Genomic DNA, 18951 nt, shown 5'->3' with positions numbered 1-18951 from the left:
CGGAATTTGTTCCCAGAAAAACATGATAAATACGTTGTCAAAGCATTTCCGAAGAAATGTATTTTATTCATTTTAAAACATTGGGATGTCATCATCAATACATAAACATAAGCATAAATTGACCTTACATTTGCTATCACTAGTGATTTATATCTCATTAATCTCACAGTGTAATGAAACTTCATATCGACACTTGTGATACAAATAAACTGAGTGGATCAGGTTGAGAAACCTAGTGAGTGCATAGGGTTTTCAACCCACTATAATATAATTATTATGTTTAAACATCGAACAATCAACCCAATTACCCATCCTCGTTATATTCTTTACTCTTAAGGATCTACCCTAAGAATCGGCTATTCCTCGTTCATTCGTTCCTAAAGATTATCCTAAAGAATAGGCACGAAGTCCATCTTCGCCAAGGTTTATGCAACAGACACTAAGTCCATAGTCGCCAGAGTTTATACAGTAAGCACTAAGTCCATAGTCACCAGGGTTTAGGCACTAAGTCCATAGTCGACATGGTTTATACAATTAGCACTAAGTCCATAGACGCTAATGTTTACTTATATACTCTTTCATCTACCCATGTTTTATCCAACATATTCGTAGATATAAAATACATATACAATTTAAATCACTTAAAACATGTATAAAATTGTTCATCCAACATAGATCTCAAATAAACAGATAATAAGCACACATAGCACGTAGTTTCTATAAAATACTTAATATCTATGTGTAAGATGAAAGTAACCTTGTGACTTTCCCTGATCCAAGTGTGAGTCATGTGCTTCCGGTAGTATAGGCCTCTACTACCTTTCACACCTACTCATACTCGTCCCAAGTATTGTCTCGCAGTTCTCCAAGTCATTATCACATAAACAATTTTAACACATACAAATGTGTCCAAACAATCATATAATCTTCCCTAGACTCTACTAGGACTTCTTCCATGCGTATCTTTAATCATCAATTCTGCTTCAACTCGGTTGGTGATGAAAATCTCAGACGATGGGATAACTTCATGGATTATACCAAAAATCTTTCTTTATGCTAATCGAAAGTGTAGTTCTCCCATACTAGACGTATTATTTATTGGATGCATTCTAAAGGTAATATATCACTCTTATGATATCTTCCGATATGTACCATTCAGTATCGTAACCCTTCTCATTTCCTCCATTTAATCAATTCACTACGAGTCTTCACCATGATGTTCTGCACACCAAATCAGTCATTTGGTGTATCGAGACGAGAATATAGATATAGGAAGGTTTAGACGCATATTCCTCCTTATTACTTCGAAAAATTACATGCCAGTTCTAATATTGTAATTAAACGGTTAGAAATCTGAACACATAAAGCTTCCAGATCCGGTCGGCAACAAATCATAGATCCGTTCAAACGATAGCATAAAGCATCACAAATTATTTAGCACATAAAAGCATCTTAGGTGTCTTCCCTAATTAAGCTAGTGTTTGTGTCTATTCAGACGTATTTCCTAAAATATATTAGACACACTCCTCACGATCATAGATTAGCATTCTAAGTTTAAGTATATAGATAAATATTTATTCCTAGTTCGCTTAAACTAATGCTCTGATACTAACTGTGACATCCCCATTTTCACGACCGATTTGTTTATGCTTTCCTTTGAAAACCAGAGTATCTTTTAAAGAAATATGTTGCAAAATTTGTTACCAGAAAAACATGATAAATACTTTATCAAACCATTTCCGAAGAAATGTATTTTATTCATTTTAAAACATTGGGATGTCATCGTCAATACATAAACATAAGCATAAACAGATCTTACATTTATTATCACTAGTGATTTACATCTCTTTAATCTCTCAATGTGTTGTAACTTCATATCGACACTTGTGATACAAATAAACTGAGTGGTGCAGGTTGGGAAACTTGATGAGTACATAGGGTTTTCAACCCATAATAATATAATTATTATGTTTAAACATCGAATAATCAACCCACTTACCCATACTCATTATATTCTTTACTCTTAAGGATCTACCCTAAGAATCGGCTATTCTTCGTTCATTCGTTCCTAAAGATTATCCTAAAGAATAGGCACGAATTCTTCATCATCGTCTCTGATTTAGGATTTGGGTGTTTAAGGTTGGATGTAGTTTCTTGTTTTTGATTGTTAGAAGAGAAGATTAAAGGGAAACTGGTTTCAGCTTTCTAATGCCTTATTTCTTTATCGATTTTAAGGTTTTTAGGAGGGGTGAGTGGAGAAGATGAATATGTTGATTTTGCTATAGTGTTTCTACTATTTGCGTGCGAGAGAGAGAGAAAGAGAGAGTGTGTGTGTGAGAGAGAGAGAGAGAAAGAGAGAGAGAGAGACCTTTTATATATTTAATTATGTTTATTTTTTTTTAAATACGAGAAAACATCATAAATGGTCCCTGTGGTTGTGAAATTACGAAAATACCCTTCAGTTAACGAACAAACTTAACAAAAAGGATCAATCATCAAAAGTTTTGAAAACACAGGGACCATCTATGAGGTTTTTAAACCACGGGGACTAAACTTCAGATTTTAGGTAACCACAGGGACCATTTATGATGTTTTTTCTTTTTTTAATAATATTACACCGTTATTTCTTCCTTTCACATACTTTCATTTATGTTTAAGGGTTATCTCATTTATATCTAATAAACTGTAGACATACCTACTTATTTATATTTGCAATAAACAAAAAGTAAAGGACAAAATGATTGATTTAAATGTGAACGAATTAAAAAACATATACTTTTTATGTTGACTTAAAATGAAATAAGTTACAGTTCAGAAAATATTTTGCTGCTAGAATTGAGGGAAAATTACGATTTTTGCCTCTCATTGTTTCCTTAAAAGAGGTGACATTTATTAGCAATTTTCAAATCCATATTTCAGTTTCTAGGATTTCATTTTAGTTTTCTAGAAATGAAAGTTTTGAACTTGTGATGAGATCTTTATTAACATGCATAAGCTCCTCATAGTTTCCTACTTGTGTTATTTCATATGTTTTTCCCAGCTTATAAGCAGTTTCAGCTTTTGGAAATCAATTAAAGTATCCTAACAATGTTCCAAATAGCAAACCTTACATGAATTACCAGGTTCACCAACCCCATGTTCTCAATATTCTGAAACCAAACTTTTAAGATATTCAGTTTTTAGGACTATGTAACACAACGTTAGTATATGTGTAACATCCCAAAAACACAGTCTGAAAATTTCGTTTAATTTAATGATAAAACCATAGTCAATAAACCTCATATAGAAATCATAAGCAATGTATCTCAAAATATTATAACAAATGTCAAATATATCAAAGTATAAACATCCCAGGCTGAACAAATGGTGTGTGCACTGAAATCATCCCGAGCTCCTCTTTTGAAAACTAAGTACCTGAAACCAAAACTGAAACTGTAAGCACCACTACTAGAAAAACTGCCTTTTACGACGCTCATTGTGCGTCGTAAAAGGCTCAGACGACGCGCAAATGCGCGTCAAAGAAGGCCCTGTCATAAAGAGAGACAACGCGCATTTACGACGCGCAATTACGACACGCGTTTACGACACACAATTACGACACGCGTTTACGACACACAATGCGTATCAAGAAAGGCTCTGTCATAAAGGAAGACGACATGCATTCGCGTGTCTTAACCTTATGACGCGTGTGTTAATGACACGCAATGTGTATCAAGAAAACCCCTGCCAAGAAAGACCATGTCATAAATGAAGATGACACATTTTTGTGTATCATAATTTCAAATTAAATTTGTATTTAATGTCTAGTAATAAAAAACAAAATACCATATACAAAAAAATAAAATCCATTGCATAAAATTTAATGTCATAAAAATAATAGATGAAAGTACATTGCTATTTCTTTTATTTATCGCTATACTATTCGATGAAATTTCAATGTGACATTAAAGTAATCTCCCCAATGTGACATAAGAGACAATTTGATGACATACAACTTGAAAAATGTGGGCATCCGACCTCAAAATTTTCTATCTTTGCAAAAATCTTGTTACGCACTCCCCACGTGCTAATTAACCTACAATTTTCCATAAAACTTACAACTTAAATGAGTATAGGATAAGAAACATCTAATGGAATCACAAAAGAGAAACTTCACCTCCTTATCTTTATCAGTGAGAGTTGGCAGCTCAATACATATTTGGGATACATGCAAGGTGAATAACAAACCAGATAGAGTAGCATAATTCTTTATCAAACAAACAAAATCCTCTCCTTTCACCTAATTTACCTGTGTATTAATAAATCAAAATTTGATAATTTACAAATCATCTGTGGTTATAATTTTTCCTTACCTCCAATTACTTATAAGTTAACAGTTGACTAAAAAAAACAAATGATTATACATTATATAAAGTAGAAAGTTATAAGATTGTATATTTGTGCCTTATAAAAAATTGTTTAAAAAGTTATATAGAAGGAAATGTAGCTTATACATGAACAACAACGACAGAGGGATATGAATCCCAAATTGAAAAATCGAAAGCGATGTGCAATCACCTATTAAATTAAAGTTTATGCGATACAACAAATTTATAAGAAATTAAAGAATAAATGTTTATTATATAAAATAAATATGATATTCATATTATAAATTATACCTGTAATTCAACAGTAGAACCTCCACCACGAGCACAAAGTTCTGCTTGCAAGCATTGTAGTTGTCGGCGCATCTTTAACATTTCACTAGACACTGGATCCCTATTCACCTATTACATTGTTTAAAAAAGTAATGATATATTTGTGTATTATAGCATCTCACTTTAATATTTTTTTTTCTATAATAAGCAAATTAATGAAAGCATGTTGCTACTTCTAGCATATAACTCAAACTTACCACAGGCTTATTCTGTATATTTTGAGTCTTGTTTGCATACTTTAAAGTGTTTAGAGTCTCCTCAACATTTATATCAGCAGGACTAACACAAGTTGAAATTAGGAAAAATTATATGTTTACTTAGTACCAAAGATTTTAAATAATAAACAAAATTATCAGGCAGGTTATTTCCATTTTCCAATAATAAGGATGAGGGCATTTATGTCTTTTGTGTGGGACAAAAACTGCAACTTTTGTCCACTAGATTGTAACAACATTAAGAAAAGTTTAGAAACAAGTAACATAATAAAACATTAATTAGGTGCACACAAAATTAAAAAACCAACCTGATAACATGAATGCCTTCAATGGACTCTACCTTTTTAAGGATTGAAGAAGATCTGCAACTCATAACAATGCAACCATTAGAAGAAGACCACTGTAAAAAGGTAAAAAAGTAGAAGATTAGTAAGAGTAACAATGACATACTTCTGTTGGTTAGGCCCGTATCCAAGTTCACCAGACTGAGCATGGCCCTAGCTTATGCATGTGTTATCTGCCCTCCACCTGAACACAAATATTTCCAATGATGAAAAAGATAAGTTATTATGTTTTAGCAACAAAACAATTAAAATTTATTCAAAGGAAGAAAAAGATGATTTAATATTAGATGTTACTACAAATAAGAACAAAATGAAATCAAATAGGACCATTATTAATTTTAGGGAATCCAAAAAGGTAATTTAATATTAGATGTTATGGGTCAACGCATAACTAAAAAGGCTCTATTTTTGCAAAAACTCAAAAGTGCTTTTTTTCTAAACTCGAGTGGAATAATATCCAAAAGGATCTTGCTTATATTTTGGGAAAAGAAAGAAGGAAATTTAGCAATTATGTTACTGAATATACCTCATTGTCAGTTCCATGTCCAAGTTGACCATACTGCCCATTTGATGATATCTCAGATTTAGTATCTGTCGAGGTGGCTTTTGACTTAATTGCCCCTGAAAATCAATCAAATTAATGTAATTAATAGCAAAAGAATAAAGTAATACAACAAGTCAGGAAAAAGACTAGCAAATAAAGTAATCAAACAAGTCAGGAGAATATCTAATAGACTCAAGAAAACTCAATTACACATATTTCATTATATATCTATCATATCGTGTATGAGATTGAACTTTGAAGAGCGGTATAAACTCACTTATAGAGCGAAGTATTTAAATACATATAATTAAGAATTTATATCACAGAGGGATTGAGTTTCTAAAATAAAAGTCGAGATTTTTTTAGATGATTTACTTTTTGACCAAGTGCAAAAGGGTTATTGATGCAGTATAATATCTAATACACAATTTCTTATTATTTTTTTTCAAATCAAATAACGCATAATGAAAATGAGCTCATACCCGTTGTCTGAAGACTGCCTTTTCCTTTTCCATTTCCATTTCCAACCAATGCTGTTTTAGAATTATCATTAGATTTTGTAGGAGATTCCATTTCTGCAGATTCTTTAGGTGGTGGGGAAGATTCAAAGGACCCACTAGCAGAACACTGCCCGAATTGCTGACCGGGATTTTGCAGATTGGGGTTAAGCTGGTTAAGGGCAGGAGCTCGTTGGAAATAATGAACTTAATTTAATAGAATCCTCTTTTATACTATAAATTAAATTCTTAATTAAGAACATAACATCATATATGAAGAAAAAATTTGACCTTACCTTCATCAATCGAGACAGGGATGGAAGCACGTTGATAGGTGGGTAAATCTATAGATTTTCATCATACAAGTTACAAACAAGTAAATTTTAATCTTAAAAAGCAAGTGCAGGAACAGAAAGTTAAGTTTAGAATCTGACCTGTCTGTTATGGAGCTGTCGGTCAATGTATATCTGTCCCTCAGTAATGTAACCCGTAAGATCCGGGGTGGGATGTGTAATATTTAATGATGACCAAAAAGTTTAAAGAAAGCAGTGAGAAGTCAAAAACAAACAAAGAAACAAGGCTAAAAAGGTCAAAATAATAAGGAATTAGGAATTAGGACCGTCATTGGCAACAAAAATAGCAAAATTTTGGAATTGCTCTACCCCACACACCTTTTCTCACCGGAATGGCAACAGAAATAGCAAAATTTTAAGTACTCTCTTCACCATTCAGCATAAATGTATCATCACCATCAAGCTGAACATCAGCATCACTAATAACATTTGGTTATCTTTCCGGAACCGGACATGGATATCAACTTTAACAGAACTGATGTAAAGAGCTCCAAACTACCTTTAGATTCCTGTAAAAATCTCTCCACCCTTTCAATTTGAATCAATTGAGACTTTTTAGATGCCCATTCAAGAACAATAAGCACTTCAGCCTGTGCTAAATCTTCACTATCAGGAACATGAAAAGCAATGGAACAAAGAAGCACTAATGCAGGAATTTGAACCATTTGTTCACCAAAATACACCAATTCAATCAAATGCCGTGTTCCTCCAGCTGTAATAATTGCTTTTGAATGATCAAGATGAAGGTAGTTTTCTAAGGGAAAGGCTCGAGTTATGATGGATGTCTTGCTTCTTGATTGTAATGTTTTCGGTTTTTTGATTATGATTCGGGTTTAGGTTGCTACGTTTTTGGCCATATTTCATTCCCATGGGTGTTGCAACTACACTGTGCATTCCCATGGTTGTTGCAACTACACTGCCATCCGATGTAACTGTAGGAATGTTTTTAATATAATGAGTTTTTTTTAAATAAGGAAAAAGAAATGAAAGTAGGTTGCAATATTTCATACCGTAAACACAGCTAACAACATCTTAATGTTGTCGGACACTCTGCACCAATCTTCCATCATTAAGGGAAAGGAGCTGAAAGTTGTTTTCCCAATTGCCACATGAAACAAGAAAATTGCCGGATGGCATCTGCATTGTTGTAAAACATTATGCTCCAAGTTCAATATTTTCAGCCAAAGGGCTACCAATTCTACGAGGCGAAACCACATCAGCACCAATCGCAAACTAAGGATCCTGAAGAAAATATATACAAAACCATTTAATAAAAAAATAAGATGCACCAATTATCATATCATCATGAATGAGTGAATGAATGAAACAAACATGTGAGCTAGAAAAGGTGAAGCTCCCACCAGATGCCAATTAGGTGGTCAACCATAGTTTGACTAACATGGTTTGTCCCTGATTCACAAGGACAACACGTGACTCTGATATACCCACATACACGCCTGAAGGATGTGTACTTGTACTAGAAACTATTGAGGATAAAGTAATGGAAGAAGGGGCAAATCGTAGAGGGTGTGCAATTGGGATTGGTGGGCCCCATCGAGGATGTTTCTTCCGGAAGATTTGAATCGGGGTTTGACCGAAATTAGCAATCTGGTCTTCAATGGCTGCCCTTTGTAACTAATCTTCCATTGTTTCCAAGTTAGTAGCTCCTTCGTATGTTAAGTAATAGAAGATATTTGCTGCCTGTTATATTATTATTATAAATCATTAAAATACGCACCAATAACCAAAAACATGTAATGAATTGTTCAAGTAATGTTAATAGTTTTTTTCTAACCTCGACTGCTGGTTTTCCACGTTGTTTGTAACCAAAGATTAAATCGATCCAGTGGTGGACTTTAATGAAACAAGAACTGGAATCAGATACCAACCTTGCCAATTCCCATGAAGGTACACATGACAAGTAAGAAAGGAAGTCTGATTTTGGCAGCAATTGGAGTTAAAACCATTGCAACCGACCACCAGACCAAATCATTGGACTTAATACCTAGTTTTGAATATAAACTATTAGGTGCGCCACAAATTTTGAAGATACATTAGAAATATTGTTGTACCAATTGCGATTTACAAATGATTCAATTTTGCGCCCAAGAAGGGTACAGATGACGTAATTTTGTATAAGAACTCTAGAACTGATACGTACCTTTCTCTTTGATAATTTCTTTTACGATGACTATTGTTTAGGGCTATCAACATCACCGTCATCTCCACTACCACAGTGTAATAAACAAAGCACCATTAAAGGCCCTTCATCATCTTCCGCTGCCATTACTTCCTCGAGTGAAAATTTTGAACTCAACGGGAGAGGAAATGAGTCGCCAATAAGAAATCCGAAATCATAAAATCAGATGGGAAGAAATCTGTGAAAAAAGTTGAAGTCGTTTGAGATACCGATGTAAATCCTTAGAAATCTCAATCGAGAAGAGAATGGAGAGCCTCTTCTTTTTTTTGGCCCTGAATCGTTTCACCACCGGTCGATCACCACGAAAGACCCTCGCACATACTGGGTTGAGAGAAAACAGGAGAAGTGGAAGCTAAAATAAAATAAAACCCTAGACATATTTGTACTCTTCAATCATCGGATCTAGGGCAGAAGTATATGGACGATGGGGAGTAGAGAAGATGTGAAAATAACCCTGAATCGCTAGCAGGCTCTGGAATCGTTAGCTTGTGAAAATTTTGTGAGGCAGTGGATGTGGGTGAGAGGTGGAGACGATGTAGGGTAGATATGAGAGTCATATGGAAATGAATGTAGGAGAAGAAGGCGGGGGTTTTAAAAATTTGGGGATTTCATTTTCCCTCTTAGAGATGCGCGTTTCTTAAAAAAAAAATATAAAACGACATTCACAGAGGACGCACGAGTGCCCTCCGTGTTTTTAACTTTTTTACATGAGACACTAATTTAAGGGCACGCAATAATGGGTGACCTAAATCCTTAAATTTTTTGAATAGATGACACTCTTTTAATGCCACTCTCCTTTACGTAACATAAATCACCGAGTGTCGTGGTTTGCGCGTCGTAAAAGGGTCTTTTTCTTGTAGTGCACGAAGCTTAGTGAGGTCACCCAAACTACCACATACCATACAATAACATATAAACACATATTAGGCCTTGCCCACTGCATCAGACCGAAGTCCAGAAACTTAATCGGACCGAAGTCCGAAACTGACTGGGACCTTGTCCCTTGCATCGGATTGAAGTCCGGAACTAACTGCATCAGACCAAAGTCCGAAACTGACTGGGACCTTGTCACATGCATCGGAACGAAGTCCGGAACTAACTATATCAAACCAAAGTCCGGAAACTAACCGAGCATAACATAGCATAGCATAAACATATCAACTAGTATGAACACATAAACTGCATATTGCATCGGGTCGTGGCCCATAACACATAACACATAAACACCGCCTGAGCCACGAAGGCATCAAACATTCTCACCACTGCATCGGACCGAGGTCCGGAAACTACTACTAATTAAACGGGTTGGCATTGTGGTCGTAGACCCATTCCCACTGGAAGGAAACTCACCTCACACTGCTGAAATCCTGTAGACACAATCCCACATTGTTGAAGTCCCACAGACTCAACCTTAGCTGCTGGATGATAGATTCTCGAACTGTCAACACCAAAATAACACCCAATTAATAATTGGGTTCTAACACATAATTATAAATACATTCTTTGGGTAATTACTACATTACCCCAAGCTTGGCTTATCCAAGCCCAAGGTCCAATCCATAGGCCCAAAGTCAACTAGGGATCAAATCCCAACATATGGCCTAATTTTCCAAATTGGGCCCAAACCTCCACATGGACATCCCTTAAGGCCCAATTGCTCAGTCCGGTCCAACATGTCTCATTCTAAGGGCCCAATATTGTACAACCATCTAGGCCCAGCCTATGGCCCAATTTTCAAAATTAGGCCCAATCCTTCACATGGGCCTTACCTTAGAGCCCACATAATTACTCTAGTCCATTTAATTATTCTTGGATGGCCCAACTCAAAGCCCAAGTGAAATTAGGGTTTCTCATAAAATAATAATTAGGGTTAAGTGTTTCTCACTTAACCCATTAAGGGCTTAACCCACTAAGGACTTAATCCACCAAGGACTTAATCCATTAAGCCCATTATTGCTTAGATTAATTTATACCAATGATTATTATTTAATATTTCACTTATTAAATAATTCCCGTGTGTGTGTCCTGATAATTTCTCAAATATTAATATTTTCTCAATTAGCCCATTAAGGACTTAGTCTATTAAGTCCTTTATTCTACTAAATAAATGACATGAAATAGTTTGGGCTTAATTCACAATCTAATCCCAAAGGCCCAAAAGTGGGTCCAAATAAGTCCAAGGCCCAAATACTCATGATTAGGATTTTCCACCCAAACATGGCCCAATAGGCCCAAAACCAATCTCTAAGCCCATTAGGGTTTGCTAGCGGGACACCACCCACTACCGCCTCGGGTAGTGGTGGTCAATGGTGGCTCACGGCGGCGGCCACCACCCTAAGGTGGTGGTTTTCCATTTCTTTTCATTAATCTTTTGGAAATTACAATTATAATGCTTTATACACACACATTAACTAACTAACACACACACACAAAGACCCTAGTGGTGGCCGGTGGTGGTACAAGGCGGCAGCCACCAACTCACGGTGGTGGCAGTGGTTGATCTTGATCTTTTTCCAGCGGAAAGACACTCAAACAAAATAACACAGCCACATACACTGAAATATTTGCCCGGAATGGAAGCACAGCCACCCACCGGTGGTGTTGGCGGCGACGAAAACTCCGGGGAGGCGGCAACAATGCTAGAAAAGCAGCAGCAACGGCGGTTGTGATGCTAGCCATCACCCAATGGTGGTGGCGGTGGTCTTTCTTGTCCCTCAGCCGAGCAAATGAATAGCAACCACAAAACGGCGGCAACTGCGGTGCTTCCGGTAGCCGTAACGGCAGTTCCGACTCCTCACAAGAAGATACTCACACCGGCATTTCCTTCCAACCACAGTCATACGACGCGTCCCCCTGTGGTTCCATGAGCTCAGCCACCCTCCACGGTGGCAGATAATCCTTCTTGGCGACTTAAGTTGACGACAAAATACACGACGTTCGGCTCCGATTCTCGGCCTCACCACACGTCAGAAATGGAAGCGGTGACATCAGCAAGGCATCTGGGGCTCACATGGCGGCCACAACTTACCAGAAAACGTGCATGGTGGTCGGGATATGGCGATAGGGCGGCAGTGACGGGGTGCCAGTGCCGGAGAATGGAGAAGGAGAGTGGTGGCGACGCTGCAAGTCGAAGAATGGGAAGGGGAATGGCAACCAGTGCTTAGGTGTTGGCGGCTGCAACCTTTTCTTTAGGGTTAGGGTTCCCGTAAGAATATATACTCGGTGCCTCTCTAATTCTTTTCCATAATACTAAGATCGGCCCCTCCTTCCCTCTGTTATCTCAAAATGAGTCCATAATTTACCCATTTAACCCTGACCTCGAAAATCCTTTTCAAATCAAGTCCCATAAATTACCAAACATACGCTCGCTTCTATAATTCTTCTCAAAACAACTTCGTAACTTACTAAACAACTCCCAGTATCAAATTCTTCGCAATTCAGTCCGGGAATTACATTTATTAATTTATTTACTTGTTTATTGACTAAATAGGGTGTTACAACTCTCCCCCACTTAAATTAGATTTCGTCCTCGAAATCATCCCTTACAATTCCTTCCACGCTTACTACTCACGCAACATGGCCATAATCTTGGGTACACCCTAGCCTTCTTCGGGTAGCTTTGACCAAACATCGCAAAGCCCTAACATCTGCAGGCGGACTAATCCCTCGCAACAAGTTCACATCTACTTTCTCTGGACCCTGATGTACCGAGATGCTATGAATCCCTGACAGACCACTCATACTAGGCCATTATTGCCGAATCCGGTACTCTTGTCTCTCAGCTGCCTACCCATATCCTGATAGCTCAAGGCTCCCACTAGAAAAACAGACTCACCACTCCATTATCCCTGTGATTCACTTATACTTGGCCAATGCTCAACTATTTCCACTGTGAGTGACTTATCACTATCCATTTTAACCAGCTATTCTATCCGCACTTGCAACCTAAACACAATTACTAACACCGCCCAAACACTGAAACTGTACGAACACTGAACTGCCCAAAGCAGTATGTTGCCACATGGCTACTTCCCCAAATCTATATCTAGGCCTTCCTGATCTCAACTGATTCGCCAATCATCAGAAATATCGGGTTCAACCCGACTGCAGAGCCAAAGGGCTCCCTACTTAGTCGCCTCACGCGACTTCTGAACAAATTCCTTCTCTAGAACTAGTTGCCACTAGTTACTATGCCACTGAGGCTCTAATAACTTGTTGATCTAACTGATTGAGTCCATACGTCGAGTCCTGATGTCACCAAACCCAAGGCTAAAAGTGATTGCTACATGACCACAGGTAGCCTTATGCCATAAATGACCTTAAGCAGTCCACTGCTTATTTGCTCTCTTCTCTGTAGTGGCGCTTCTACCGTCTTATCATTGGCTTAAGCAAGTCTAATCCGTCTGGGAAACTCCGAAATCCAATCTGTGGATTTCCATATCCTCACTGTTATACCCAAACTGGTGGGTACTACTGTCCTTCCCGCATCCTAACGATGCACTCACGCTATCTAATAACCTAGTGAATGCTACGGCTACACCGTAGACTTACAACACTTTATCACTATCTGCTGCTAGTGAATGCTACGACTACTCTCGCAGACTTACAACACTCTAACACTATCTGGCTGCTAGTGAATGCTACGGCTACACCCGCAGACTTTCGGCACTCTAACTCTATCTGGCTACTAGTGAATGCTACGGCTACACCCGCAGACTTTCAACACTCTAACTCTATCTGGCTACTAGTGAATGCTACGGCTACACCCGCAGACTTACAACACTCTAATACTATCTATATTGGGTCGAACACGCGCTTGACCCGCACTCAGTTGAACTCATGTCCTGAATGGAATCCCCAACCGAATTCCCTAAGGCTTGCTATCAAACATTTCGAGAACACGATCTCATCATTGGTAAGTTTTTCTGAACTTCCATATCACACTCTCCTCGAACCATACAACCACATGGGCTGTCTTCCTTTCAGACAAGACAAGGATGTAAAATTTATCCTAGTCTCAAAACTACTTCCGCTTCTGAATCTAGGGGTGTGTATGGGGCAGGTTGGTTCGGTTATTGGTCAAAACCGAACCATAATCATTATGATTGGTTAATGCATTTTGGTAGCCATTGGGTATGGTTAATATTGGTTATGGTTAATGGTTTTTGTCGGTTAACAGTTTTGGTTGATGGTTAATATTGGTTAACCATAATGTTCAAAATAATATAAATGGCGAAAGTATAGTGACATAAAAAATGAAAAGAGAATACAAAAAGTCCTCGGCACCAATGTTTGTAACCTAGCTTATAGTAATAGAATAAAATGTGTACATTTGATACTTAGAGTGAGATAACGCATAATCACATTCAAAATAAAAAACATTCAATAAAATGTATAAAAAATTAAAAAAATTGACATTAATAACTTCGTATATTGATAATTGATATTAACATTAAAATAAAGTCAAACATTCATACATGTTTAATGCGATTAAATCAAAAAGTATAAAATAAAATAGCTAAACATTTATATTACGTGTTATATGGATAAAAAAAACAATCACTCATATACATTCAATATGATTAAGTAAAAACAATAAATAAAAAAGTAAAAACAAAAAATAAAAGAGTAATTTTTTTAGAAAAAATACATTCTTAATATATCATAAAGTGTAGAAAAACTAAAAACTTAACTTACCTAGAAGTTTTGATTATAAATTAAAAAAATTCTTCAAGTAGAACTATAAAGTTAAAACAATCTTCGATTAAGATTAACGATGTGAGAAGCCTTCAATTAGGATTATGAATGTGATGATTAAACTAATTGTGAATAATGTTTACAAATTATAGAATTAGCCGATTAGGAATTACAATATTAATCAATAATGTAACTAAATGCATGATTGGAAAATTGTCTGTCTGCATAATCTACATGATCATCCTTTTATGGTTTGATTGCATGTTCATTTCCTGATAAGTGAGGATTAATGAATTATATTTTGAATATTTAATGGGTCTTAAATAAGTTTGACTATATTATTGTATATATAATCCATAATTTTTATGCATTAAAATATAAAGTTAGCGGTTCGGTTAATAATGATTCAGTTAACCTATAAAACCATAACCGAACTGTTTGTTATCAGTTAACAAAAATTAGAAACCGAACCAACGGTTTTTAAAACGGTTCGGTTATTATGGTTCAGTTATATCGGTTAATTTGGTTATGGTTCGGTTTTTCGGTTATTATGCTCACCGCTATCTGAATCCTTGGGCGATTCTCCCCCACTTTGATTCAGCTAATGCCTTACAACATACAAAACTGGAAGAATTCCCAATCCTTCTCACCACCCATGACCAATCTGCTAGAAACCACACTTACCATTGCAAGTGTTTTCAACACCAGCTAATCCAAAAGATCACACAACTTCTAAAAATTCGAATAAATCTCCGGTAATAACCTGCTAAGCCCATGAAGCTTCGAATCTCAGTTGGAGACCTCGGAATCTCCCACTGCATCACGGTCTCTATCTTGGCCGGATCGACTAGAACATCCTTCTGATTGACAAGGTGCCCAAGAAATTACACCCTACGCAACCAAAACTCATAATTGGAGAACCTTGCGAAAATTATCTCCTTCCTCAAAGTCTCTAGCATCTCCCACAGGTGATCTTCATTCTGCTCCTCAGTCTTGGAATAAATCAAGATGACGTTGTACTATCCCAATCCCGCAATCTGGGGAATTGGTCTATCACTATTCACTAATGCTTCTCGTTATGCAATTGGCATATGACATATCTTAAAAATACAATTCAGACACAAACTGAGGATAACTCAGGGTTACACTTACTCAAACCTCTGGAACGAAAGGCTCCCTTGTGCAGTTTCCCGCAAGTGCTGCACCGAATCTGGTCCTGCTGGTCTTTCGAAAGCTAATCTGAAATCTACGGTCTCCTCCTGAGACCCCTCACAATAAGCAACTGATTTGGTTCCCTCTTACCAATGTGTTCCAAGTCCATATCCCGCCCTCGAGCTCTAGAAGTCATATCATTCAGGATCTTGCACCCCGAGATACTCACAATCTCCATGTTATCATTCTACAGTATGTTCTGATAACTTACCTTCTTTATTTCCTTATCTGTTGTATATTGTGGTACCATATAAGCTCTTTCCCGAGACTTGGCAGTGATCTCTACCACAGTCTCAGTCTTCTGGTGGAGATCTAACAACTCTTGCACCGACTACTGTGCCTCAATTGCCTGGGCACACTCTGCCCAAAATCTGGTATGGAAGTCATCCCATGACATAGCATCAACCACGTCAACACTCAACTCACTACCAACCTCTTCCTATCAATCTCGTGTTCTATCCCTAAGGAGATAGGAAGTAAGTCAGATCTTGTCTCCTTTCGAGACAATGTCTGGTACGAAAAGCGTTGGTGACATCCGCCAACCATCACTGCTAACAATGGGGGTCCCTAACCCCCATGACAATCTGAAGCCTCACAAACTCTGAATTCTCGAAACATCAACGTACGGGTCTCTATCATGACTGCTATCTCAGTGCAGAATGCGCTCGTCCTCTCATCACAAATCTCTATAATGCCCTCCTTGATCACACTGAGGATCACAGGAGTATGGTCAATGATACTACACGAAGTTCTTAGATGAAATGAACTCCCTCATCTGATCATCAATCTGCCCGGATCCAGAGTCCGAGCCTGATCCCCTGTCGACACCCGAACTACCATCTGGTCTACCACGTAGCGTCACTATACTCGACAACATGCCATCACTAACATCACAATACTCATCCAAACTTGAGGGATCTCACACACTACAAGTTCCGTGGATTCATCTTAGCCTTCCATGATTCGAGTACGGATCCTCTGCTTTCAGTAGTACGGGCCCATACTACCTTCCACATCTATCCGTACTTTCCTCAAGTACTGCCTCGACTCCACCAAGTCACTTCCACTACTGCTGATCTCTGCTACTCTCATCCTAGGCTTTCCATAAGTAAATCTCTAACTCCACCAACTCACTCCCACCATCAGCTGCATAAGAAGTTCCTGCTTTCTTCCCTTAACTAGCTCGCGAATACTATTACATATTACTTAGACTAGATAATTCTTCGAATGAGAGACCCTACCCTACAATGGTTGGACTCATACAAGAGCTACGAAATAGGGCTAGACCTAACCTTCTGAAATTATTTATTTTGAAATTATTTAGTCCTTGCAATATGTAACTTATCATATTCGTTTACTAGTTAGTGAAAGACAAATAGAACTCCTAGGAGCACAAAGCAAGCAACATTCGGGCGTTAAGTACACATACTAAAGCATATACTACTCTGGCTATCATACTGGGTACTCTGTACTAGCATGCATCTCTCAATAAGCTGGTACACATATAACAGGCACATAAGACATCCTCCTTAGATCCTTAGCCCTAACTAGCATCCAATTCTCAGAAAGCTAATACACATATAATAGGCACATAAGGCATCCTTCCTAGATCCTTATCCCTATTCTAGCATGTTGTTCTACTGAAACTGAAACTGGTATTCATAACATAAACTTGTATGGGTAATTTCGGAGTACTTACTTGAGCTCAACTGATTGCATGCACCATATCCTTTTTCTCTTTCCAAAGTTCTTTTCTTTCTAAAAATTCTTTTTGCTTTTCTAAAACTCTTTTCTTTTTTAAAAACTTTTTACCACTTCCTTAGTTTGAGTTCAGACACACTCGGGAGTGCACCCGAATCCCTCAAACCAAGGCTCTGATACCAACTTGTAACATCCCAAAAACACAGTCTGAAAGTTTCGTTTAATTTAATGATAAAACCATAGTCAATAAACCTCACATAGAAATCATAAACAATGTATCTCAAAATATTATAATAACTGTCAAATATATCAGAGTATAAACATCCCAGGTTGAACAAATGGTGTGTGCACTGAAATCATCCCAAGCTCCTCTTTTGAAAACTAAGTACCTGAAACCAAAACTGAAACTGTAAGCAAGAAGCTTTGTGAGCCCCCCCAAACTACCACATACCATACAATAACATATAAACACATATTGGGCCTTGCCCACTGCAACATACCGAAGTCCGGAACTGACTGGGACCTTGTCCCCTGCATCAGACCGAAGTCCGAAACTAACTACATCGGACCAAAGTCCGGAACTGACTGGGACCTTGTCCCCTGCATCGGACCGAAGTCCGGAACTAACTGCATCAGACCGAAGTTCGGAAACTAACCGAGCATAACATAGCATAGCATAAACATATCAACTAGCATGAACACATAAACTGCATACTACATCGGGTTGTAGCCCGGAACACATAACACATAAACACCGCCTGAGCCATGAAGGCATCAAACATTCTAACTATTGCATCAGACCGAGGTCCAAAAACTACTACTAATTAATCGGGTTTGCATTGTGGCCTTAGACCTATTCCTATTGGAAGGAAACTCACCTCACATTGTTGAAGTCCCGTAGACACAATCCCACATTGCTGAAGTCCTGCAGACTCAACCTTAGCTGCTGGATGACAGATTCCCGAACTGTCAACACCAAAATAACACCCAATTAATAATTGTGTTCTAACACATAACTATAAATATATTCTTTGGGTAATTACTATATTACCCCAAGCTTGGCTTATCCAGGCCCAAGGTCCAATCCATAGGCCCAAAGTCAACTAGGGATCAAAGCCCAACATATGGCCGAATTTTCCAAATTGGGCCCAAACCTCCACATGGACTTCCCTTAAGACCCAATTGCTCAGTCCGGTCCAACATGTCTCATTCTAAGGGCCCAATATTGTACAACCATCTAGGCCCAGGCTATGGCCCATCTATGGCCCAATTTTCAAAATTGGGCCCAATCCTTCACATGGGGCTTACCCTAGAGCCCAACTAATTACTCTAGTCCATTTAATTACTCTTGGATGGCCCAACTCAAAGCCCAAGTGAAATTTGGGTTTCTCATAAAATAATAATTAGGGTTAAGTGTTTCTCACTTAACCCATTCAGGGCTTAACCCACTAAGGACTTAATCCACTAAGGACTTAATCCATTAAGTCCATT

General features: G+C 37.7%; 1 protein-coding gene across 7 annotated transcripts; it reads right to left on the bottom strand.

The window, feature by feature from the left end:
- Positions 1-3262: 3262 nt before the first annotated feature.
- Positions 3263-9391, bottom strand: LOC145047796 (uncharacterized). 7 transcript variants are annotated; one of them, XM_078996161.1, is made up of 15 exons: positions 8812-9389; positions 8446-8655; positions 7983-8351; positions 7661-7892; positions 6732-7582; positions 6594-6641; positions 6283-6469; positions 5783-5877; positions 5363-5440; positions 5221-5274; positions 4895-4976; positions 4659-4766; positions 4157-4288; positions 4018-4075; positions 3263-3414 (listed from the first exon to the last, which is right to left on the bottom strand). In XM_078996161.1, exons 6-9 carry the CDS (start codon positions 6597-6599, stop codon positions 5426-5428), a joined length of 303 nt encoding a protein of 100 aa, XP_078852287.1. In that variant the 5' UTR covers positions 6600-6641; positions 6732-7582; positions 7661-7892; positions 7983-8351; positions 8446-8655; positions 8812-9389; the 3' UTR covers positions 3263-3414; positions 4018-4075; positions 4157-4288; positions 4659-4766; positions 4895-4976; positions 5221-5274; positions 5363-5425. The 7 variants fall into 7 exon arrangements, with proteins under 7 accessions (XP_078852287.1, XP_078852283.1, XP_078852285.1 ...); XM_078996157.1 differs by lacking the exon at positions 3263-3414 and having other exon boundaries at positions 3852-4075; positions 6732-7069; positions 7150-7582; XM_078996159.1 differs by lacking the exon at positions 3263-3414 and having other exon boundaries at positions 3852-4075; positions 6732-7053; positions 7150-7582.
- Between the last annotated feature and the right edge of the window lie 9560 nt (positions 9392-18951).

Source organism: Lactuca saligna, chromosome 5 (genome assembly GCF_052625555.1).
Source record: "Lactuca saligna cultivar CGN05327 chromosome 5, ASM5262555v1, whole genome shotgun sequence".
NCBI classification, from domain to species: Eukaryota; Viridiplantae; Streptophyta; class Magnoliopsida; order Asterales; family Asteraceae; genus Lactuca; species Lactuca saligna.
Note: the sequence above shows the minus strand (reverse complement) of the source record. Positions and strands in the feature narration are given on the sequence as shown.

Coding starts and splice junctions, on each gene's coding strand:
- LOC145047796 (XM_078996161.1), bottom strand. Junction 5,878..6,282: donor AGGCAGTCTTCAGACAACGG/GTATGAGCTCAT, acceptor ATTGATTTTCAG/GGGCAATTAAGTCAAAAGCC.